The sequence below is a fragment of the Oculina patagonica genome, chromosome 2 (genome assembly GCF_052425735.1).
Source record: "Oculina patagonica isolate OP01 chromosome 2, crgOcupat, whole genome shotgun sequence".
NCBI lineage: Eukaryota > Metazoa > Cnidaria > Anthozoa > Scleractinia > Oculinidae > Oculina > Oculina patagonica.
The window spans coordinates 4,834,368-4,859,713 of record NC_135759.1 but is presented as its reverse complement, the minus strand read 5'-3'; the positions used below and the strand labels follow the sequence as shown (position 1 = coordinate 4,859,713).

The window sequence follows — 25,346 nt, the reverse complement described above, 5'->3', positions numbered from 1 at the left end:
TTGGCTAATTTGAGCATTTTTACTTTTTATTTTCAGGTAGAGACGGCCGGGATGGCAAAGACGGTATCAGAAATAAAAATTTCAACATTGACAACAGTGGAATTTTGTCAGAAGTCGAAAAATAATTTTCGTTCAGTTTCGATAAGTTAGGCAACTCAAAGCAGTTATTTTTTAGTCTGAGTTCTAGCAAGCTGTTCGTTTTAGTTTTCGATCGAAGAAACTTTAAAATTGTACTGAAGTCAGTTAAAGCAGGCAAAAAATCCACTTTTTCTCTACTTACAAAAGTAAGTAAGTAAGTAAAAGGAGAAAGAACTAAACGATCTTCTTTCTTTTGTCTTGATCCAAGGGAAGGATGGCCGGGACGGACGCGACGGGATAAACGGAGTAAAGGTAAATGAAAAAAAAAAGATTGTTGTTAATAAAGGAAAGTAGAAAGATGGAGATCTTGATCAACCGGAACAATTTGTGGTATTAGAGCTTTCTGTTTATCGACAATGATCTTAATTTCTTGAAGAAATCTGTAGAATTGAATCGCAGTACAAGTGATGACTCTTTTTCTTTATTTTAGGGAGAAAATGGAGAGCCAGGAGTTTTGCAAGGAAACGGAGGAATGATCGGTGCAAAGGTTGGTGAATCCCTTGTATTTTTATTTGTTGTCAAAGTTTGATTTTCTGTTTCAATAAATGATTTAGTTATGGAAAGGACGGTATTTTCTTTAATTTTAGGGACAAAAAGGTGAACAAGGATTGAACGGAAACGACGTAATAAACGGTTCGAAGGTTGGTACACAATGTTGTTTTTGGGTTGAGATGAACTTTATTTTATATGGAATGATTCAGGTATCGTAAAATTACTGTTTTCATTGTTTTAGGGGCAGAAAGGCCAGCAAGGATTAAGAGGAAATGACGGGATAAATGGTACAAAGGTTGTTGAATCTCTACATTACAGAACGACGATTTCAGTTTATCAAATTGCCATTTTGACTTTGTAGGATTGAGCTAAAAGCTCGTTGTTTTCGTAATTGCAGGGGGACATGGGGGAGCAAGGTTTAACAGGAAATGACGGAATAAACGGCACAAAAGTTAGTTTAGAGTGTTCTCTTTATTGTGTGTTATTTTACATTTTAATTATTACTGTAATGCGCTTTTATCTCACATGTCCCCTGGCAGGGACATGTGTGAGCAACCTCGTCCCACGTATGACATTAATAGATTGATTGATTGATTGTCAATCAATGATTGATTATTGTAAAAGTTCAGTTTTTATGTCCTTCTATGTAAAGGTGAGGTGATTCCGGCTATAAAATTATCAAAAAAGTATTTTTTTTTCTGTATAGGGCGTGAAAGGCGAGCAAGGAATTCGAGGAGGTGACGGGATCAACGGTACAAAGGTTGGTTAATCTTTCGTTATTATATTCCAAGCAATGATCTAGTTATTGCAAGATAAGCTTGTTTATAAGTATTTTCCCTTTCAGAGCAGTGTCTTAACAGTAAAGCCAAGAAAAGATACTTAGTTTTGCAGTGCTCTAAAAAGTTGGGTGGCAATCCCCATTTACAAGTAGTATACTTAAAATTCACTGATCACCAGGCTTACCCTGATTACTGTAATTAAACAAATTAAATAGGAAGCTGTTTAACTTCTTACTCGTAACTTTCACTCACAAGATTCCTCTAATGCTTTTTTCAATCGTCAATTATTTTAAATAAGTTCATTTGTCCACTTCATAATTATAAGTTTGCCTAGCTCAAGAAAAGGACATACAGTAAACACCCAAGCGTATAAACCTAATTTTTCCAGATTAGCCTAAACAGGTTCTTATATAAATTGTAGTAAACAAAACTTTAGGCTATTCAGGTTCTTTATAGGTTCTTATTTTTCATTGATGCTTTTAAAACGTTTAGTTGTATTTGGCCTGTTCCTTGTATAAAATTTGCGTACCATGTAAGTGCTTATGTAAAAATGGATCACTAGTCATTTAGAATATAATTATGACATTACAAACATGCACAGTAGTGCTTTGTCCAAAATTATTTCCCAAAAATAAATACTTTTAATCAATTTTGGAAAATAAGAACCTGTTTCCAAATTTGAGGCTTAATAGGTTTTTATAAAAATGGGATCTAATATGCAAATTGTAGCTAAACGTGTTTTTAAATGTTATGTACTTACTTGCGGGTTTTTACTGTATTCGAAGAAGCAACCATTTTGCCATTGACTTTCTGGAGCCTACCTTGTCATTTATTGTTTATCTGGTCAATTATTTATTTATTTACTTATTGGTTGTTTTCTTTTTTCAGGGCCAAAAAGGAGAACGTGGTTTACCCGGAAAATCTTTACAAGGGGCAATAAAGTTTAGTGACATCGCTGAGAACTGTTCACTGCATACCGCTGGCACTGTCCGTTACAATACTTCCCAGAAGACCTTGCAACTTTGTAATGGCCACACATGGTTGCCATTAGTGACAGCTTGGAAAGGTCACGTGGCCTCTAACCCAGGTCGTCACTGTTTGGATATTTTAAACTCAGGTGAGCTTTAATGGAGCAGCGAGGAATAAAGAAAATTGATCACGTGCTTCTTGAAATTGCTCTCAAAGACCTCAAATGAAAAAGAACAACGAAAATCATCAAGAATTGCTCTTGGGCAAAAACCCCGTGAGATGCGATACGAAGAACGATGCAACTGGAACTCACTTCAGCATCGACGAGAGTACCTGTCCTTAGTACTTACTTACTTATCCTCATCGGGCCCATGAGGACTCTTGAGGCCGGACCTGGTTATAAAACAGTGTTCAGATTAAATGGTTTAGACTTTAACGATTATTTCGAGTGTTGTAGAAGCAAAAGCACTAGAGCTAACCATCCGTTTAAGATCCAAACGAAATCAGCAAGAGTTAAAGGCCTTCAAGTATTCCTTTGTTAGATTTATTAAGGAATGAAACGATTTGCCAAACCATTTGTTCGGACATGACATTAATGTCAACAGGTTTAAAGCAAGCATTAAAAAGTGGATGAACTTTCATTTATTATATACCACTGCCGCCACAGTACCAGATATTAAAGATACTATAGATATTTTAGATTTTAAATTTTAGATTGTAAATTATTTTAGTTAACTATAGTTAGGGGACCTAAATAGGGCTAACCTCATGGTCCTCCTTTTCAAATACTATTTGTATACTGTATTTGTATTATTATTACTATTATTATTAATATTATTATTATTATTATAATTACTATTATTTTTATTATTATTATTATTATTATTATTATTATTATTATGTACAGACAAAATAATGCTACTAATAAGATTGTTTATTGATTGTAGATTAAAATTATCACTAAAATGTGCACATAAGAAAAAACAGGCAAAAAAGCATCGATCCCGTTATAAGGTTTTCATTGATCAGATTTTCATTTTCCATTCGTTCAGGTCAGAGTCGTGGCAGTGGACTTTACTGGATCGATCCAAACGGTGGCTCAACAGATCACTCGTTCCAAGCTTTTTGCGACATGGAAAATGAGCGCGGAGGTTGGACCCTAGTTGCCACAAAGGTCTCCCCAACCTTCCTCTTCATCAAAACTGAATTCTCGTCAATGGCAGCCAAAACTAGGTACGCAGATGCCGCGAGTCATATCCACCCTGACATGGGGGACTGGGAAGAGGTAATGTTCCGGTTTGCTGACGTCAACACCATCCGGGTTATTTACAACAGGATGGCAGGCGCACCACAAAACGACAAAACAGAGTTTGAAAAGTTCTTAATGGGAAAATTTAGTTCGATACACAGGAACGTAGACGGGTTTTACAAGTACAGCCCAGCAGATAAAAACCAGAGAAGTCCTACTCAAGGTTTTGCCACAATAAGCAATTTGGCTCTCTATTCCAAACAGGGGATCTCGGAAACTCACGGTGGCACAGACAAGTGGCTTGACATGTGGCATCATGTTGACCGCGCCGGAAACAACTACGTCACTGTCGACGACAGCAGAGCGCTTGGCACCAAGTGTATCGCGGGCTACTGTTATCTGAACAAACCAATCTGGGTGATGGTGCGATAGAAACAAACTTTAGTTGAAAACTTAGCCATGCACTGTCAAGCTCAAATAAGGTGTAGGTGTCTTAAGTAAAATGTGTAACGATAGGGAAGAGTCAGAAGACTATCAAGTCGCTTTTGTATCGCAACATGAGCTGGTAAAAATGCTTTTAAAAACTGTGTAACTGGTCACGAAATAAACGGCTTTTCCAACAATTCTAGTCTGTGATATTCTTTATTCTGTTGTTTCAATCACTGAAAGTTTCAGATCAATGTGATAAATCTTCACCAAGATATCTTGAAACTCGCAAGAATAATTAACGAAAGAGCGTGAGTGTTCCGTGGCATGTCAATTGCCCAATTTCGATATTTTAAAACTCAGCCTAAAACAAAAGACATCACTACGAGGCTCCGGGGAATAAACCCCACAAACTCTATAATTTGGTCCCCGGAGCCTCGACCTGAGGTCTATTGTTTTAGGCTGAATTTTAATATATCAAAATTGGGCTATTGGCACAGAAGCGCGCTAAGTTTCAAAGCTAATTATATATACATGTAAATAAGATTCTTGAACTATAAAACAGGCCGTGAGTTCCTTTACCCCTTTACAGCAATGATTTAAAAAATCCAAAAAAAAAACTCAATAGGAGATAGTTTAAGAGGAATAGTTCTGCTAAAACCTTCACGATCGATTGAAGCAACTCGAGGCAAGATTCAAGCTTCGAAGCATTTCGCAGAGCTGTTGTCCGAGCAACTTTTCTTGACTTGCTTGTAGCTGTGAGTTTTCTTTAAGATGCGATTCGAGGACTTCAATTTCCGGCCACTTCTTCCATTTGCACTCTTAGATTCCAGCGCGGCACGATACTAATACAACTCGTCACGTCAGGGTGCTGCTTTGGCCGCGCCAAGATTGCCGCCAATTCTGTGCTCAACCAGCCATCTTCGACCGGCTGAAAAAGCGGCTTTCGCGAAACACTTAGAGCGTTCGAAAGTAAGGTTAAAACTATATTATTATGCTAAAATCTAAGGTACGAAAATTTCGTTTCAGTAGCACTTAAAAAGCCTCCAGTCCCATGTCACCCCTTCTGCTTTACGCAGTCTTACTTTACGACGGGCGCGCAAAAGCTGCTCGGCTCGCCGTCTGTTTTTAAGAAATAGAAAGAAAGAAGAAAATTTAGTGGTGAACAATAAAGACAATAGAGTGTTTCTGTCGAGAAACTATCGGCTGATAGTTGCCCCGCGGAAATGTGTCGTTCTTAAAACAAATAAAAGCCCAAGAAGCAAAGCTTCGAGGGCTAATATATGCTAGTTTTAAGAACGTCAGATTTCCAAGGGGCAACTATCAAACCGATAATTCCGAAACAGAAACACTCTATTGTCTTTATTGTTCACCACTAAATTTTCTTCCACGCGCCCATTTAAAAACTATAGTATCTTGAATTATCTATTTATTTATCTTTTTTTTGGATAAAAGATTTTCAACCCGAAATGTAACAAACAAAACAAAACCAGACCAGAAACCCACTGAATGCGGATCAATCAAATATTTATTCATGCGTTAAAGCTTGTCACAAACGTCAAAATTCACTGCGTACATTGGCTATTGATAACATATTGTAGAAATGACAGAAAATCGCAGTATTTTTCCGATCTGTCTGCCTCGTGGCAATCAAGTCGTTCATTTCAAAAGACTGACAAACTAAAAACCTAAACTTCTTAAGGAAACTTTACAACAGACCTAAGGAAGACTACTTTACAGAGGCCTTTTAGGCAGAATGTCCATAAAAATTGAAAGTGCAATTTTGAAAACTACCCGATGAAAAGTTCTGCGCTGCGTTGGTTTGTTGAGCGCCGACACTCGAGCGTTGACTGAAGCAACGGATTTCATAGTGGCAATGATTTGGCTGTATTGCTGCGAGAGGACTTCGTGACTGAGCAGTGTTCTGAAGGGCAACAACTTGATTTTCTGCCACTGGAGCTACAAAATTGCTCACAATCGCTGAAGACTGCACCTGTTGTTGAAATGTTGGCCTTTCGTGGTACGAGTCGATGAAAGCATCGCTTTTGTGGCCAGTAACACTTCTTACTCTGGAATTTTCCAGGCCGGCTGCTTTGTGGATAGTGACTGATGTAGCCCGAATGCAGTGGTATGTGTAGTGGGTGGACAGACCTGCTTTTTTACTCATGCGGCCGAGTTAGTTATCCAGGGTGTTTTTCCCCAAGGGTACATTGTAATACCACACCGCGTCGCTTTCATCAAATTTATTGCCGCAGATTCTTGGCTTTTGCCACAAGGCTGGACAATTTGGATTTCTCTTTTCCAAATACTTCTTTATGCATCTGACTGGGCATCTGGCATGCGGCAGATTTTTAAAAGAAGTATAAGTACGAACCAAAGGTTTCCGAAAAAATGAAAAAATTAATTCCATTTCATCATCATTTCATTTTATTTGCCACTAGAATAATACATACAAAAATAACATAAATAGATAGGGCGAGGAGACCTCCAAGAAACCACAAGGCTTATGGGGTAGGCCACCTCGGGTTAGCAATAAGTTAACAATGTCGCTGTGAATGTGCAGCTAGGCCAATTTCAGACTCATTTTATTAGAAATTTAATCATTGTTTTCTTAAAAGAAGAGAAGCTACTCGAACCAGTGATCGATTCTGGTAGAGAATTCCAAATTTTAGGACCCTGGAAAAATATTGTAAACTGCTTTAGATTTGTACGACAGTGATGTGGTCGATAACACTTGGCTATTCTTGTGTCATAACTGTGTATTTGACTACTAGTAAAAAACAAATTGAGAAACATCGGGGGCAATAATTGGTTATAATAGTAAAACATAAATTTAGCTATTTGCAATGCATTGTCTTGGAAGATGTCTAAGATGCCCAGTTTAGTAAATAAGGGGGCAGAATGTTCTCGATAGTCTGAGTTGGTAATAGCTTGCACAGCACGATTTTGTAAATAAAAAATTCTATTTAAATTAGTTATATATGTAGAAGACGAGGCTGAATTACAGTAAGTAAGGGTAAATTAAAGTGTACTATAGAGCAAGCTTAGTATTAGATGATAAATAGTATCTTGACCTAAATATTACACCAACTGACTTAGATTAGACTGCAAAACAGTCGTTTTTTCTCTTAAGTCGTTGGAAAAAGCGCTTATCGAAGGCGCGAAGCGCCGATCTCCCCAGTCTCACCCATAGTTTTGACATTGGCTCAAGACCTCTCGCTCTCGTTTCAACACCGAGCGCGTTCGCAAAAGATACGACTGTTTTGCAGTCTAGACTTAGATATTTGTTTACATACGAAGCTTTACGTACGAAGTTTTGACATCATGATGTAATTGTCACGTGATTCTTTAGATTTCTAACTATTACTGGAGTCTCCGTGGCTCCAACTGCAAACCGCAATTAATTTAATTAGTCTCTTGAGCGTCTTGCTCAATTTACCAATTCTGAAGTGGCGTTTGTGTTTATACCTTTAAACTGATCTCGTTTAAACATTTAATGAACCGGTATGGTATTAACTCTGCTGATTAAAGCAACTACGATCGTTAGCAAAAACAGAATAAAAGCGTGCCATTCCGTGACAATTAGTTCTTGTTTGTTGTATGAAAATTTACGTTGTGAATGAACCAAAATCTTTGTTGAGCAGTTCTGACAGGAGACAAATACAAAAACACAAATACAAAATAAATTGGCGCCAACTGAACACCGCAATTAATTTGATAAGTCTCTCAAGAGTCTTCCTCAATTCATGGTTGGATGCCACCCCCATATAAGGTTTTTTCGAAATTTTTAAAAGAGGATTTACTCTATTATGTTGAAACTTGCATACATTTTGTTATGTAAACCATGTTTCCATGATATTTGACGTTACCATGGCAACGTCATAATTACAGGCAGGTCTGGCCAAAAATCGTCAATTTTAACATTTTTCTTTACTTTTTCCAGTTTTTTGAAACACAATTGTAAGATTTGTTTATTTTTACATTCCATAAGCATTCTGTCATGATTTTACACCAAACTTTGTTATTTCCTGACTTTCTAATAAAAGGGTAAAAACCAAGATGACGGATCCAAGATAGCGGCTCTAATGACCTCACGTGACGTCATATAACGTCACAGCCAACATCATATCATCTTGTAGAGTAAGCTAAGAGCTTTCTACTCAGTGCAAAATAATTTCGCTGTGACTTAATAGAACGAAAACCCTGGAGAGGGGTTTCCCCTGGGTGAGGGTTTGAGTTTGCTTGTACGTCCGAGAATTAACTTTTAATGACTTTGCTGTTAAAATCAACTACGATCGATTGCGGCAACAGAATAAGAGCGTGTTGTTTCGTGACAATTTGATAACTAAATTAGTTCTTGTTTGCTGAATGAAAATTTACGTTTTGAGATCTTTTCAAAAAGAAACGAAATCTTTTGTTGAAACATTTCTGACAGAAAACAAATACTCCAGGTGTACCGCGCTTTAAAGATCTTTTTCTTTATCGAAGAGATGGTTTTTGATTTGATTCGTTTATTACTTCGTTTATTTCTTTTCGTTCGATGACTATTGAGTAGACATGACTTTTTCGAGAAAAACAAAAGTATCGTGTTACGTTCGTTTTCAAGAAAATCAAAAGTATCATGTTACAGTGTTTGGCAAAAAGCCAAAAGTATACTGTAACAAACAAAAGTATCACGTTACGGTTGTAAATAAGCTAGCAACAAAGTAAGCGCGCTTTAAACACAATAAGAACGTGCCATTTCGTGAAATTTTGATAATGAAATTAGTTCCTATTTTTCTATTAAATGTTGAAAATTAACGCATTGAAAAAAACAGTAAAAATTTCAGTTGTTCTAAAGTGAGAAAAACAAAGTCGCCGTTTATATGCGAACAAAAACGAGTTAAGAAAAACAAAACAGTAATAAATTTGACTGAAGCACGTGAGGCGGCGGCACGTAAACGCCGCTGTCTCGCCTTTCTGACGTCTTCGTTCCAGGGATGCAAAATAGAAAACGAGATTATAACTTTTATGTTAAAGGATAAGGACGTGAAAAGTACAATTCGAAAAAGGATCTAGTTCAAATATTACTTATGTAAAAGGAAATTACATATGTAACTATTCAGGCGAAACCTCCTGTCATCCTCCTCCTGACGTGAGACAAACAAATCGTTTTCTTCCGATGCCAAAAATAATTCCCGCCTTTTTGATTAAAAATATCCCAGACAAACAGCAATTTGTTAACAAGGAGACTGGAGTTTTAAGGTCCGTGACGGAGAATTTGTGATTTGAACGATTGGTTGCAGTTCATTCCGGTATTAAAAAAACGTTACAATTTGTGAGTATTTCTTAAGCTTATGGTTACCCCCTTATACTACCTTTAAATTGTTAGGATTCAATTTATTTCCTTGTACAATGTACACAGAACAAATCAGGCAACAGATACAGATTTCAGTGGAACAGTTATATCATTTAAGGTCGCGGGAGATACCTACCGCATGAATAAATTTAAGAAGGGAAATTTTGCTTGACCTGCATCTTTTAAACGCTTATTTCTCAGCTGTTATGGGTGCGATTAAGCTCAAATTTTACAGAGACAAAGAAATGATGAAAGATATTGAATGTTATATTTTATTTGGTAGATTGCACTTAACGGCGATGTTATAGCCTCGTGAGTGCCAAATTGGGAAAACACGATTTTGTGGCAGAGTTTGCGGAGCGAGTAGGAGACAGCACACTGTGATCTTGTCAAAAACTAAACAGTGAATACCTCTATGGTGTCATAACAGAAGCGGATTTTTTAGTTTAAAGTTTGCCAGCAAGTTATGGCGGTTTAAATGCGCAAATTTGAATTTAATGTTTTCTACCTCTTTCTAAAAGCGCTCTTTTAAAATTCCGCTTCTGTTAGGACACACTGCAGTATTCATAGTGTACCTATCTGCAGTGGCAAGTCATGAAGTTCTGTATTCGTGCTGTATTCTCTGCCACAAAATTGTCGGAAAAGTCCAAACTTTGAGATTTCCGAAGGTGTCCCGACCTAAATACGATCATTTTGCCAAGGAGAGATTTAATTATGGTAATTATATTATACGCTTTTATAGTGAGAACAATGCGTTTTTAAAAAGGACACGATTGTTTATGTCGAATATTTTTGTGATTACTCTGAGTTGCAGAAATATTCAAATTTAAATGAAAATAAGCTTAAAGACTTCCTATAATCTATATGAACGAGTATCGCTAAGTGTTATTTTAAATTGGTTAAAATATTAAAGAAACAGGAATTTTTTACAAATCACGCGAACGCGCCCATATGTTTGTCCAGTCATAAATATCTCGTAAAGTTGTCGATGTCAGTCGTTGTTCTTCGTGCATACGCTTTAAATAAATGCATAATGATGAGCCTTAGGTGTCCCCCGCGACCTTAACTTAATTTGGCTCTTATCTTTAATATCATTTCGTCATTTCGCTATTTCGCCATTTCGCCATTTCGCCATTTCGCCATTTCGCCATTTCGCTATTTCACCATTTCGCCATTTCGTGTTTTAAACACGCCCATCGAGAAAGGTTAGTCAGGAGAGGAGGTCCATAGAATTCTTGTGAAGTTATTTTGAAAACAGGAAGCAGGCCCATAAACCAAAACCAAAAGCAAACGAAAAAGTCCTGTCTATTGTAACGCACTACCACTTGGTAGTATTAAACTTGAAAAATATAATCATGAGAAAGGGGTATGTCTTTCAAGGATATACTCGTGAGATCAAAATTATGAAAATGACTTACGTAAGAGAGTCGTGCAGGCATGTCAACCTGTCACCTTGTTTTATCACCGTCGATGAACGAAATTCAGTGTGAAGCAAGTGCCAAGTCTGATAGGGGGACCAGATCCCCCAGAATCCCCCCCCGGATCTGCCACTGGCTATTTCGATTTTGGAAAGCAAAACTTTTATGTGTTCATTCGTCTCGCTGCAAAATGTTTTCGCGCGGTAAGCGGTCCGCACGTGAGATCCCGATGGGAAAATCAGAATCGCTGGAGCGCATGCATTTAGCCAATCAGATTCAAGGATTAAGGATTCCGGACCGCTGAGATGCTTGAGAAAAATATTGATGTATAACATTTTTCCTCTATATGCTGACACTAGAATTATGAACTAATGCAAACATTTCTTTACAAACTAGGAAATGCAGGTTTGAGTGACGAAGTTGCTAAGAATCCCGAACACAAAAGCCAACTGGTCAGACCTCGTAGATCAGTTGTTTCTAAAACTGTCACGCCTGGCTGTGAAAACTTCTTCCTCGACAAAGCTCCTCCGATTGGGTTCCGACTAGATCACACCAACATCAGGTACATCTGTCAACAACTTCCTGGCGATGTGGAGAACTTCTATTCAACCATGTTCGATCTTGACTACGGAATCCCAATCTATTCAGCGTATCTCGTAACAAAAGAGCATGCAGACGAGTTTGGCACGGCAACAAGAGCTGGCATCACAATGTGGCGAGAAGAAACTGGTAAAGTATTTGGATTGCACTAGCCTCCTAAGCAAAAAAGATTGCGTAGAATGTTACGATTTACGAATGTCTACGTTTGAAGTTATTACCAACGCAACCCTGCTAACCGTATTTTCTCGATTAATTAAACGCCGGACCCGATTAAACGCCGCCCTCGTATAAACGCCGGGTCAAAATTGCTAGTTTTTTAATAAACGTCGGGACGCTTGTTCGAGGTCCCGGCGTTTATTTGAGGTCATGCTAACAAGTAAATATATTCTGTTTGACACAAATCTTGATTGCAACATAAACTATTCAATCCGTAATAATGAACCTTTGGGAAATAATCACCTTTGGATACCCAGGGACAGTTTTTCGGCGCAGAACGAAGAGAAAAATCGTCCCGCCTTGACAAACTACCCCTTGGTCTCGAAGATCGGTAACAATAAATCAATCTGAAAATTTGGCAGAAATTTGCAGTCCGTTAATAAACACCGGGCCCCGATTAAACGCCGGCTTCAAATAAACGCCGGGTTTACCAAGCCAAGTTTAAAATAAACGCCGGGAACGTTTAATTGAGAAAATACGGTACGTGTACATACACCTAATTAAAGAAACGTTGACCCTAAGAAAAGCATAAACCATGAACGATACTACCGAATGGGATTCTGGGTAGACAGCATTGGTAAGCTTAGTAATGACAATCAAGAGTTTTTTCTTTCTTTGAGAGCCTTAAGAGCATGATTTATGCAACCTGCATTATTATCATGTTTATTCTGTCAAAGACAAAGATTATTTTTTCCGATTTCCAGTAAACATGTGGGTCGGATCGTTCATGGTTTATGCCTTTCATGGGTAAACGATTCTTCAATCAGGTATATAAAACCCTGCTTAACTGTTAAATAGAAACCCTTCAGGCGGCTGGAGGCATTGGTTTACGTGTTTTTTTAACACTGTGGTTTGATTAAAAGTTAGAATTGAATAAGGTGGCTTCATACGTTTGTTTTGTACTTGCCTACAAAATCGGGCGACGAATATGAAATCGGACGGGGTATATGTGTACATATACATTCGTAAAAACAATACTTTATGAATGAGAGCAGCGAATGAGTATAACAGTGTTTTTTAACACGAGACTGAAGACAAGCCACTGTGTAATTTCCCTTTTGTTTTAAAGACAAAAATCACGAATTAAGCAAAAGTTAAACGCAACAACCGTGCAAAGGCGGGAAATGACGTCAATGATAAAGTTTTGCAAGAATTTCTATATAATAACAGGCTTTTTAATACACTTAAAAAAAAACTTGTACTAAAGAGTGCAACAAAGGTCACCCGGCGTCTTACTAATATACTTAAAGTTAACCCGCCGAGAATAAACACATGACCGTTCACCGGGATAAAAATTTTGTTGAATTATTATTGGTAATCACATGATTTCGAGTGCAATTTGGGATAAATAAGCACGAGTAAATTTTTCAAATGCTAACAATTTGTAGTCTTAGAAAAATTTACGAGTGCTTATTTATCCCAAATTGCACTCGAAATCATGTGATTACTTATTAATAATATTCATAAAAAAAATTGCGAGAAAATGACATGCGCAAATCTCGTACAAAAACAATTTATTCAAACTCGGCAAATAACATCACGCGTTCATTCATGACAAGGTCAAAGCCTAAACAATGTACAGGTTTCTCAATGTTTTATAAGGTTTTTAGCAGGAAAATCTGGCTAAACAGTCAAACAAGTTGTCTGAATAAAAAATCCTGCGTTTTACCTCTTCCAGATATTTTCTCCTGTTTCTATCCGTACAGGCCTTTTAATATACTTAAAAGACGCCTTGATTATGCTTGGTCAGTAACGGCCAATCTCACAACGAGTCTCTCGTAGCTCAGTTGGTTAGAGCGTCCAACGGGTATTCTGGGAGGCCACGGGTTCGATTCTCGTCGGGGAATCAGCTTTTTTCTTTGTCCCACGCTCGTGTCATGTTGAATAATTTCTTCACTATTTATCACCGAGCTTGAAATTTACCATCTTTATTATTTACTACAAACTTGATGATTTCGACATTGCTGATCCTAGCAGTATGCAGAACGCGTGTCACATATCAACTAAGTAAATGGCCAAGCTCACAACGAGTCTGGGAGGCCATGGGTTCGATTCCCGTCAGGAACTCAGATTTTTTCTTTGTCCCACGCTCGTGTCATGTTGAATAATTTCTTCACTAATGATCAATATTGTAATAAGATTGCGTGTAGTCACCACAAATTAAACGGTAACGTGTTCAGCCTGTATTTTTGAGGTCATTTCTGATAACCTATCAAGCCTAACGCACTCGTAATGTTTTATTACCGCCAGTTTACATATTCGACTTGCAGGTGGTGTGCGTGCTACGACCGCAATGCACGCTGGTAGTTGTTTCGGTTTCGCATCATTTACCTACTAGAAGATGGTTTTCCATGTTCTATTTATGGGTTAGAGACTGTTGTGAGTGTTTTGTTGACAAATACACGCACGCGCTGGCCGCACAATGAACGAGAAATTTTCAATACTGCACGAGGCGTAGCCGAGTGCAGTATTGAAAATTTTGAGTTCATTGTGAGGCCAGCAAGTGCGTGTATTTGTCAACAAAACACGAACGAACAGACTCTAACCCTTTTAATATACAATCTGAGTACACTGCATCGAACTGCAAGCGATCATCGACTTAACGAACTTCAAACAACAAACTTAATGTTTAAAAATAAGAAGTGTAGTAGTACATAATAACACGGGATTACATCAATAATATAAAAATCACAAATTAGCCGTACAGAAATAAAACTTAAAATGGTTCATAAAATCGTTCATCAGCTGTGGTCGTTCATAGATACAGTCAGCGAGAAGCTTGTTCAATGCAAGTCGATGGCTTTCACAATCAAGCAACTACAAGCAAGTCAATCGCACACAAAAATGTATTTATTGAGCTGCAGTTTACCTTTGAACATGAAAGCGCTTCAAGTTGTTATCCTCTTCGATTTTGTTTGGTATTGGATCGTTGATAATTCGAGGAATATACTTTTCTTCCACTTCTACAAGCTTTGAAGCTGAAGACACCTTCAATAATGCACGACGAAAATCGTGCATTATTGTCAATACTGCACTGTCTGAGTTTGCTGACGACAGGTAAAGCAAAATCACGTGATCTATTTTAACCAATTGCGCGCGTGGATTTTGGACAGTGAACGAAGATTGTATATTAAAAGAAAATAATGCACGCTTGAGGTCTATAAAAGCTGCTAGTGGATGCCCGAGCCGTAAGGCGAGGGCATTCAACTGCTTTTATAGACCACAAAAGTGCATTATTTTCTTATAGGACATAGGAAAACCATCTTCTAGTGGGTTTAGAATATAGCATAAAAAAGAGCACAGAACTTACAAGACTCGCGGCCTCTCACGGCATTTACAAACGCACGCAACATCGGTAAAAGTGAAAGTTTAGTTTATTCTTTTCTTTGGCGGCTTCTTTATAAATAAACCAAGATACCATTTCATTCATATTTATTATTTATAGTCCTTTCTCCGCCTACCAAAAGATTCTCACAAAGCCGACAAATCTAGTTGAAATATTTACGTATTCAAGGCGACTTCAATTTCATTCAAATGAAAAATTTCCATGTGTTCGTTTCGCAGCAAGTTTTTCAAATTCGCCTCGAATTTCGATTTAAAAAGAACAAAAGTGGTGTGTTCTGTCTTCAGATTGTGGCTAAAAAAGGTTTCTTACCTCAAAGCGTTTCTAGAGTCCGGGTTGTTTTGCTAAATAATTTCCAATCAATTTCGGCAGTTCACGGCAAAATAGTGGCGTACACAACTCCAAAGAAAAACAACAAATTTCAGCGATTCTTTCTTCATCTGTCGCTTCCTTTGGCACTGTCTTACTTCCATTTAAGGAAGTAAAACGTTTCTGATAAAAACTTGCTGCTTTAAAGCATCATTTAAACAACAAAACAAGAGAATAGAGGCGAAGTCGACGAAGTCGCGCGTTCAGCGAAATTCGACAAACAATTCGCACATCCGGGGTACCGGGCTTCTATAGTTTTCAGCTATGTTCTATAAAAAATAGTGCCCGCTAGAATTCCATCGCGCGTATACAGCGGCTATATTCTAATTCCACATGGCGGCCATCGTGTGAGGATCTCTTGTGAACGCCAAAATTTCTTATTTCTGTTCAAAATAACGCCGCTTTTGTGATTCTTTCGATGTATATCTTAGTTTTGACATGTTGTCGATCTTTGGAATCAAAGATTTCCTCAGACTTCAGTGCGTGGAGTTTAAAATATCGGTTTTGTGTGTCTAGACGGGACTTGCATCAAAGCCAGAGGTAAGAATCATGCTTGTAAACATAGTTGGATAAGCAACCTTTATTTAAACACGATGTAGGATGTGCTAAGCCTAAATATAACCATGTAATGTTCACAAGGCGGTTGCCCTTTAGCTTTATTAACCACTACGAACAAGTATATCGTACCTTGATTTGAAATGAGGAAAACATATTTGTCACATGTTGATGTTATTTATGTTACGTGTCCTGATTTATTTTGTATTACTTTTCACTAACCATTTAAGCTAATAATCTTCCTAATTGTTTTGCGTCTGTTTCTTATTTCTTGTTCTTTATTTCGAAAAGTGCTTAAGGGATTATAGCTTTCAAAAGTTATTTATTTTAAATGCTCTCATAATGACTGATGTACAGTGTTTAGCAGCAGTAAATCGAAGAAAATTCTGGTTTGACGACACTTCAAATGATCAACAAAGATAATTCCTGCAACAAACTAACTACGATTTCAAAATACAGTTATTAAGTAAAATTAATTTAAAAAAATGTGTTCTTGTAAATTAGTTTGATATCATTGTTTGGGTTTGAATTGATGCTAAAAAATCTCACTTAGGCAAATTAAAAATTGTCTGCTGGGCTGAAGTAAATCAGTGCTAGAGTCTAAACAGAAAATATATCAGCTGAGTTTCTATTAGCACTTTTAATCTGGCTACATACCTTACAATGTAGTCTTGATTACTAGTGACTCTCTCAACTATACTAGGGCAACCTAATACAATGCTAGGGGTAACCAGTGATGTACTATAGCTTCCAGGGCTGCTAAGCTCTAATGTTGTAGGCCAATCTGGACCAAGTGCATTCTTTTAATTCATGTAATTTTGAGCCAACCACAGTTATTTACAAAAACAGCTCGTACTTTAACTTTTGTGAATATCTCACTGGAAGCCCTCCCCCTGCTACTGTTGTGTGTATACAGACCATGATTGTTTATGGTACTTCCATTTATTACTGCAACTTCAATTATAACAGAACTGGTTTATAATGAAGTTTTTACTTTAATTTTATTCAGGGATATTACACTGCAACAGCAACTGAATATAAAATGCACAGGTCTGGAGGATAACTTTGGAGACAGAATTTTTTTCTCCAGGAGAAGCTTCATAATCAAGAATAAACCAACCAGATAAAGGAACACATCAAGTGACAACCTCTGATGCTGAAGGTTGCTAAAATTTGTATAAATAAAACATCGTGAAAGAAACACTGTGTCATTTCATAATAATAATAATAATAATATTTCCATTAGTGTCTTGATAATTTAAGGGTGGTATGGAAGCGTAGTGCACCGGACTCTGGATTGAGCAGTCCTGATTCAAACCATGGCCCCGTTCACTGTGTTGTGTTTTTGGGCACGACACTAATACTCTTATAGTGCCTCCTTCCATGGAGGTGTATAAATGGGTACTGGCAAGTTTACTGCTGGGGGTAACCCTGTGATAGACTAACTAACATCCCATTCAGGAGGGGAGGGGGGAGAATATTCCTAGTCTCTTCAAGCTCCTGAAACTGGTATAAGCTCCAGCATGCTGGGCAACTTGGCTGGAAATATGCAGACTTAATAATTTGACATCAAATGAGTAGGAGGCAGGACTTATTTTTTTCCTGTTACCAAGCTCAACAAATTAAATGGAATACTCTTGGCCAAAAGGCTTGATTCCTGTGTCAGACAGAGACAAACTAACCAGGGTTTTTCTCTTCTGTAATAAGCAGGATAACCGCTTGCAAAAATAATGAACAGAACCAATTTGAACCTCATTAAGTTTTAAACAATTTATTGAACTTCTCACTTCCACAACATTATTTTGCTGTACATGAAGTCTCCACAAATGTTGTATTGGAATCACTTTTTAGTTACAACAGATGCAATAAAACATTTCAAAGTGACCTGAAGCCCAAATATTGCAACCTATTATCTTGCTAGAGCCTGGAACAGGAAATACTTGGTCCACTTGGTCCAAAGAACACATAATTAAATCATTTTGAAGCAAACAACATAACTTCCAAAAACATTGGAAATTTGTAGAATTAAAGTGCTGAACTCGATACCAACTCGACGCAGGAAACTTCAATAGTACAGACGATTAACACTCAAAAGGGACACTTTCGTTCAGTCGAAACGGCGTAAATCGACTGGTGCATACTGGTGCATTATGTTCCCCATATTGGAAATTGTCTAAGCTTTTGTTGTATTATAATTTTACGCCAAGCACCACTAGCTGAAAGCCGTGTTCAACAAAAACGTCCGACCTACTAGACGAAGAGAAAAGTCGGCCATTTTACCTTGTTCGAGAAAATGACCAAATTTACCATGATACGCTTTAAATGTTAGACTTTCGACGCAAAAAACTAACTTACCTATTCCCGACCTATCCAAATCAAATATTTAAGCAGAGAAAAGGCCAGCGAATGTTGTGCAAACGATGATCAAACTCACCCGAAAAACCGCTCGGATCACAACAATCTTCCGCCATGTTGGAAATTGATCAAAATAATGCATTGCGGTCATAGTGCGCACACCACCTGCAGTTGTGACGTTTTTTTAAGATAGAGCGTTGTCACGGCGCAACAAGGAATTTCCACAGCAAACAGTGCCGTGACGTTCTTGGCACAGTAACAAAAGAAGTGTAGTGTAGTCCATAGACTTTAACAATTAAAGGCATCAAATGGACCTCACTAATCTTAGATTATTTGCTGTAAAAAAAATTATACAAAGGTCGTGGCAGTTTTAGTGAGAAGTATTACTAGTTTTAATTATATCTAGCTTGTTCACAAACAAGATAACGTCATTGCGAGTTGTGAATTTAATAAAAGTGACTGCTTTGATGTTTAAATTCAAAGCAATTATCTGCCTTTCATCGCTTATGTCAAACACCCTATATCATTGAACAGCTCGTAAAGATTGACACAGTATTGATTTCTGCAAACGGCAAGAGATTAACGATTACCGACGATTCCTTGCAAAAGTTTTTAACTTTGATGTATACTTGGGGAACGCAATTGAGTGTAGCAGTGCCTATTGCAATTTTAATTTCCAAATACGATCCTTGGAAAAGAAATATTCGGAACCTGATTCGGAGGCTTATTTCCAAGCGCAGAAGGACAGTTACACGTTTCAACCCCTTAACACGTAAACTTTCCTTGATAAATGTTTTGTACTTTGTCATTGGCTTTTCGATCCCTCTTTGTACGTCTGATTATCCAGTTACTATATGTATTTTAAACTCAGTAATCAGGGTGATAAAGCCACTAAATAAGTTCTTTATATTAAAGAAATCTATATTGTTGTTGACTTCCAAAGGTATCAAACTTCAAGGTAGTGACAGTAAATACGCCGGACAAACCACACATGCCAAAGGTCACCTACTTCCTGCAGAGACCTACTCCTTTACTGATGACCACATGCTTTCAACTTTCACCTACACCAACGCTGTTCCACAGACTAGGACGTTCAACAGCGGGGCATGGGCACAGTCTGAAAAGAATATAAGGAATTACGCTACATACACGTGCAGCAAGAAGGGTGGAGACTTGTATCTCATCACTGGCGTCTCTGAAGCTCAAATTAAAGAAATTGACACGACCTCGACACGACCCGTGGTGCAAGCGGTAAAACTTAAATCTTTTCGCGGTGAAGGAGGCATTAAAATTCCCAACTCCATGTGGACGGCCGGATGTTGCGTAGTTCCTGACGTTCCTAAAAAAGGAGCATATGAGGTCAAAGGAGCCTTTGCTGTGATCGGAAATAATGTCAAGGCTTTGGACCGAATGCACATGTCTTCAGTAACAGTGAAAGAGCTGCAAGATATCCTTCATGTCGGAGTTCATGGCGCTGGTGGAACATCCGGCATAGTATTATTTCCAGGAAATCCCGAATGTTCTTCTGACCTAAAACAAGTCAAAATCACAGGCAAACCACCATATTTTGTCTAGATGACTTAATGTACCACTGAAAAATAAACTTCTAAAAGAGTATGTCTGGCGTTTTTTGCATGTCCACTGTTTTGTTTACATTGAATGGGCAAAGAAATATATGTTGTGGTTTAATTTTATATTTGGTTTAAAATTTTTCAAACCAGTTTGATTTTTATTTTCTATTGTCTCCTATTCATTATCATAATCTGAAACAAAGGGAAATAAAAATCAAACTAGTTTGAAAAATTTTAAACCAGAGATAAACAACATATACAAGCAGGCCGCGATAATATAATTGTTTTTCTCTGATTTAAATTGTCATCGGAGATCTGAAACATAAACTAAGGAACTGCTAGTCAAAGGAGAATCTTATGTGTGGCCAATGTATTACCAGGATTTATACCCTAGCATTCTTAGACGTTTCCCGCTCATACCCATCTGAATTTACATACTCTTGTCTGATGGCAGATACTGACAGACATACCAGTAATTGGCAATTAATTTCAAAAATTTGAAATTCAGAAGCATGATCACCCCCTGAATTGTAAACTACTCGTTGTTGTTCAGTTTCTGTTTGTATTCTGTCCGCGGTATTTTGTCGAAGTCTCTGTAATCGTGCAGTTTATTGTATTATCAACGAGATTCGAGTAACAGTAAAAGCATTAACCCTATTCAGACAGAGCTTTATGTAACTTCCAAAATATTTAAGCAATCACAATGTATGTCCAAACATCTTTCTTTTGGTATACGTCACGTGGGATGGTGACGTCACATCACGTGACAATTACATCATGATGTCAAAACAGCCGCCATCTTGGATACGCCATCTTGGATTTCAAAATTTTTCCAAAATGCCAAAAACCAACCAAAAATTACTGCAAAGCACTCAAAATCAATAAAATGTGCTTTAAACCCGTAAAAATGTAAAAACATTTCCATTAAAGTTAATTTTTATTAACAGAAACACGCAAAAATACAAATTTGGGAAAATATGCCTGTCAAAATGCCGTTGCCGTGGCAATGTCAAGTTCCTGACACAAGCAAGCCTGCCAACTTATTGCCAGATAAATTTAAGGAAAAGTCAGAAAGTTTGGCAACGTTTGGTTGAATCGTAAAAAAGTTATAAGAGTTGAAAGTCACCGCGGGCCTCAAAAGCCCTCCCCCCCCCCTCCCCCCTGGTCTGAATCGGGTTAAGTGTCAGAAGTTTAAAAAAATCGATAACAGCATTAAGAGTCAGAAGTTTAAAAAAATCTATTTCTTTCAGTTTTACTCAAAAATAGCTATTTGTTTGATTAGAAACCTGATATTTTCACCAAAAGTCCTTTTATCTCGAAAAAATCGGCCGTTTTCTTAGCTCGAATGACAAATTGGCAAAATTTTAACCCGAAATTCAGTGTCATAAACACTCCTCGCGTTCGCAAGCCAAACCGCACAAAAAAGTTTGGACACTTTCAGCAGAAAACCCCTTTTTCAATAGAACATAATTTCACGGTTGTAGCGAGACAGACCAAACTGAAACAATTGGCAAAACTCAATATCTGTTATAACTGTAATTCTCTGAATTTTCGTTTCATCGAACATTTTATTTTAAAGAATGATGTAAAACACACCTGAGATTGGCTTAAGTTATTGAAGACAGTCGCTGATGGCATTAAAGTATGGCAAATTTTGAAACGTTCCTTCTTTCTGCGTTTCAAAATGAGGAATATTTAACCCGTTTGGCTTCTTTTTCCACTCTTTCGTTAAAAACAAAATGTCACAATACAAAACCAACAGAGCGTAAGAAAACAATGCATTTGGAGTAACAAATTTATGTAGCTGGATTGATGAAAAGTATTTAAAATGAATCTTTCAGCCTTTTTCTGACTCTCTTTTGGTCTGATTTTCAGGTCTACTAGAATCACGAAACAACTGATGTCTTTAGCTTTACTTAGTGCAATTACACCCAAGTTTTCACAAACCACGTTCTCAAAACATCAGCTGATTAAAGGGAGGTGGTCAGCGTTCAGACCGCGCTGACCTGGACACTAGTTTTCACGTTTTGAAAAAAGTCCACCTTAAACCGAAATAAAAAAAATACGCGTAGAGAACCTTCAGAAATCTGCTTCAATCCTCTCAGTGTTTTTTTCTTCTTCTACATTTTCCCATTTAGTGAAACACTGAGAAGATTGAAGCAGATTTCTGCAGGTTCGTTTTGAAAAAAAGTCCACCGTGGACTTTTTTCAAAACGTGAAAACTAGTGTCCAGCTCAGAGCAATCTGAACGCTGACCATGTCCCTTTAATATCGAGGGTTCGAGCATATCCATTTTACACCTACTGCGTATCCACTCTGTCTCCACTGCGTATCCACTTTGTCTCCACTGCGTATCCACTTTGTATCCACTGGGTATCCACTGTGCACCCAATGCGTATCCACTTTGTATCCACTGCGTATTCACTTTGCACCCACTGCGTATCCACTTTGTCTCCACTGCGTATCCACTTTGTATCCACTGGGTATCCACTTTGCACCCACGGCGTATCCACTTTGTATCCACTGCATATCCTCTTTGCACCCACTGCGTATCCACTTTGTATCCACTGCATATCCCCTTTGCACCCACTGCGTATCCACTTTGTCTCCACTGCATATCCACTTTGCACCCAATGCGTATCCACTTTGTATCCACTGCATATCCTCTTTGCACCCACTGCGTATCCACTTTGTCTCCACTGCGTATCCACTTTGCACCCAATGCGTATCCACTTTGTATCCACTGCATATCCTCTTTGCACCCACTGCGTATCCACTTTGTCTCCACTGCGTATCCACTTTGCACCCAATGCGTATCCACTTTGTATCCACTGCATATCCTCTTTGCACCCACTGCGTATCCACTTTGTATCCACTGCATATCCTCTTTGCACCCACTGCGTATCCACTTTGTCTCCACTGCGTATCCACTTTGCACCTACTGCGTATCCACTTTGTATCCACTGCATATCCTCTTTGCACCCACTGCGTATCCACTTTGTCTCCACTGCGTATCCACTTTGCACCCACTGCGTATCCACTTTGTCTCCACTGCGTATCCACTTTGCACCTACTGCGTATCCACTTTGTATCCACTGCGTATTCACTTTGCACCCACTGCGTATCCACTTTGTCTCCACTGCGTATCCACTTTGCACCCACTGCGTATCCACTTTGTATCCACTGCGTATTCACTTTGCACCCACTGCGTATCCACTTTGTATCCACTGCGTATCCACTATTCACCCACTGCGTATCCACTTTGTATCCACTGCGTATCCACTTTGTATCTACTGCGTATCCACTTTGCACCCACTGCGTATCCACTTTGTCTCCACTGCGTATCCACTTTGTATCCACTGCGTATCCACTTTGTATCCACTGCGTATCCACTTTGCACCCACTGCGTATCCACTTTGTCTCCAATGCGTATCTACTTTGTATCCACTGCGTATCCCACTGCGTATCCACTCTGTCTCCACTGCGTATCCACTTTGTATCCACTGTGTATCCACTGTGCACCTACTGCGTATCCACTTCGTATCCACTGCGTATCCACTGTGCACCTACTGCGTATCCACTTTGTATCCACTGCGAATCCACTGTGCAACTACTGCGTATCCACTTTGTATCCACTGTGTATCCACTGTGCACCTACTGCGTATCCACTGTGCACCTACTGCGTATCCACTGTGCACCTACTGCGTATCCACTGTGCACCTACTGCGTATCCACTGTGCACCTACTGCGTATCCACTGTGCACCCACTGCGTATCCACTTTGTATCCACTGTGTATCCACTGTGCACCTACTGCGTATCCACTTTGTATCCACTGTGTATCCACTGTGCACCTACTGCGTATCCACTTTGTATCCACTGCGTATCCACTGTGCACCTACTGCGTATCCACTGCGTATCCACTGCGCACCTAGCTACGGCGTATCCACTTTGTATCCACTGCGTATCCACTGCGCACCTACTGCGTATCCACTGTGCACCCACTGCGTATCCATTTTACACCCACTGCGTATCCACTTTGCACCCACTGCGTATCCACTTTGCACCCACTGCGTATCCACTTTGTATCCACTGCGTATCCACTTTGTATCCACTGCGTATCCACTTTGTATCCACTGTGTATCCACTGCGTATCCATTTTACACCCACTGCGTATCCATTTTACATCCACTGCGTATCCACTTTGCACCCACTGTGTATCCACTGTGTCTCCATTGCTTATCCACTTTGCACCCACTGCGTATCCATTTTACACCCACTGCGTATCCACTTTGTCTCTCTGCGTATCAACTTTGTATCCACTGTGTATCCATTTTACACCCACTGCGTATCCATTTTACACCCACTGCGTATACACTTTGTATCCACTGCGTATCCATTTTACACCCACTGCGTATCCACTTTGTCTCTACTGCGTATCCACTTTGTATCCACTGCGTATCCATTTTACACCCACTGGGTATCCACTTTGTATCGACTTTGTATCCACTGCGTATCCACTTTGTATCCACTGCGTATCCATTTTACACCCACTGCGTATCCACTTTGCACCCACTGCGTATCCACTTTGTATCCACTTTGTATCCACTGCGTATCCACTTTGTATCCACTGCGTATCCACTTTGTATCCGCTGCGTATCCATTTTACACCCACTGGGTATCCACTTTGTATCGACTTTGTATCCACTGCGTATCCACTTTGTATCCACTGCGTATCCATTTTACACCCACTGCGTATCCACTTTGCACCTACTGCGTATCCACTTTGTATCCACTGTGTATCCATTTTACACCCACTGCGTATCCATTTTACACCCACTGCGTATCCATTTTACACCCACTGCGTATCCACTTTGTCTCTCTGCGTATCCACTTTGTATCCACTGTGTATCCATTTTACACCCACTGCGTATCCATTTTACACCCACTGCGTATACACTTTGTATCCACTGCGTATCCATTTTACACCCACTGCGTATCCACTTTGTCTCTACTGCGTATCCACTTTGTATCCACTGCGTATCCATTTTACACCCACTGGGTATCCACTTTGTATCGACTTTGTATCCACTACGTATCCACTTTGTATCCACTGCGTATCCATTTTACACCCACTGCGTATCCACTTTGCACCCACTGCGTATCCACTTTGTATCCACTTTGTATTCACTGCCTATCCACTTTGTATCCACTGCGTATCCACTTTGTATCCACTTTGTATCCACTGCGTATCCACTTTGTCTCTACTGCGTATCCACTTTGTATCCACTGCGTATCCATTTTACACCCACTGGGTATCCACTTTGTATCGACTTTGTATCCACTGCGTATCCACTTTGTATCCACTGCGTATCCATTTTACACCCACTGCGTATCCACTTTGCACCTACTGCGTATCCACTTTGTATCCACTGTGTATCCATTTTACACCCACTGCGTATCCATTTTACACCCACTGCGTATCCATTTTACATCCACTGCGTATCCACTTTGTCTCTCTGCGTATCCA

The 25,346-nt window shown here is 38.8% G+C and overlaps 2 protein-coding genes across 2 annotated transcripts in view; both read left to right on the top strand.

Annotated features, from left to right (window-relative positions):
- Positions 1-4,167, top strand: part of LOC144642792 (uncharacterized) — a 49,161-nt gene extending 44,994 nt beyond the window's left edge. The window contains exons 9-14 of the mRNA XM_078501870.1: positions 726-779; positions 872-925; positions 1,028-1,081; positions 1,337-1,390; positions 2,298-2,526; positions 3,431-4,167. Coding sequence (XP_078357996.1) covers positions 726-779; positions 872-925; positions 1,028-1,081; positions 1,337-1,390; positions 2,298-2,526; positions 3,431-4,059 — 1,074 coding nt within the window. The 3' untranslated portion in view covers positions 4,060-4,167. The remainder of the gene's footprint in view (positions 1-725; positions 780-871; positions 926-1,027; positions 1,082-1,336; positions 1,391-2,297; positions 2,527-3,430) is intronic.
- Positions 4,168-11,180: 7,013 nt separating this feature from the next.
- LOC144640813 (endonuclease domain-containing 1 protein-like) lies at positions 11,181-19,864 on the top strand. Its single transcript, XM_078499884.1, has 2 exons — positions 11,181-11,538; positions 19,191-19,864. The coding sequence occupies exons 1-2, from the start codon at positions 11,181-11,183 to the stop codon at positions 19,820-19,822; spliced, it is 990 nt and encodes a 329-aa protein (XP_078356010.1). The 3' UTR covers positions 19,823-19,864.
- Positions 19,865-25,346: the final 5,482 nt, after the last annotated feature.

Bases quoted from the DNA above. Each gene is read 5' to 3' on its own strand.
- LOC144640813 (XM_078499884.1), top strand. From the start codon at position 11,181: ATGCAAACATTTCTTTACAAACTAGGAAATGCAGGTTTGAGTGACGAA. The intron at 11,539-19,190 runs GTAAAGTATTTG...TGACTTCCAAAG, and splicing joins AATGTGGCGAGAAGAAACTG to GTATCAAACTTCAAGGTAGT.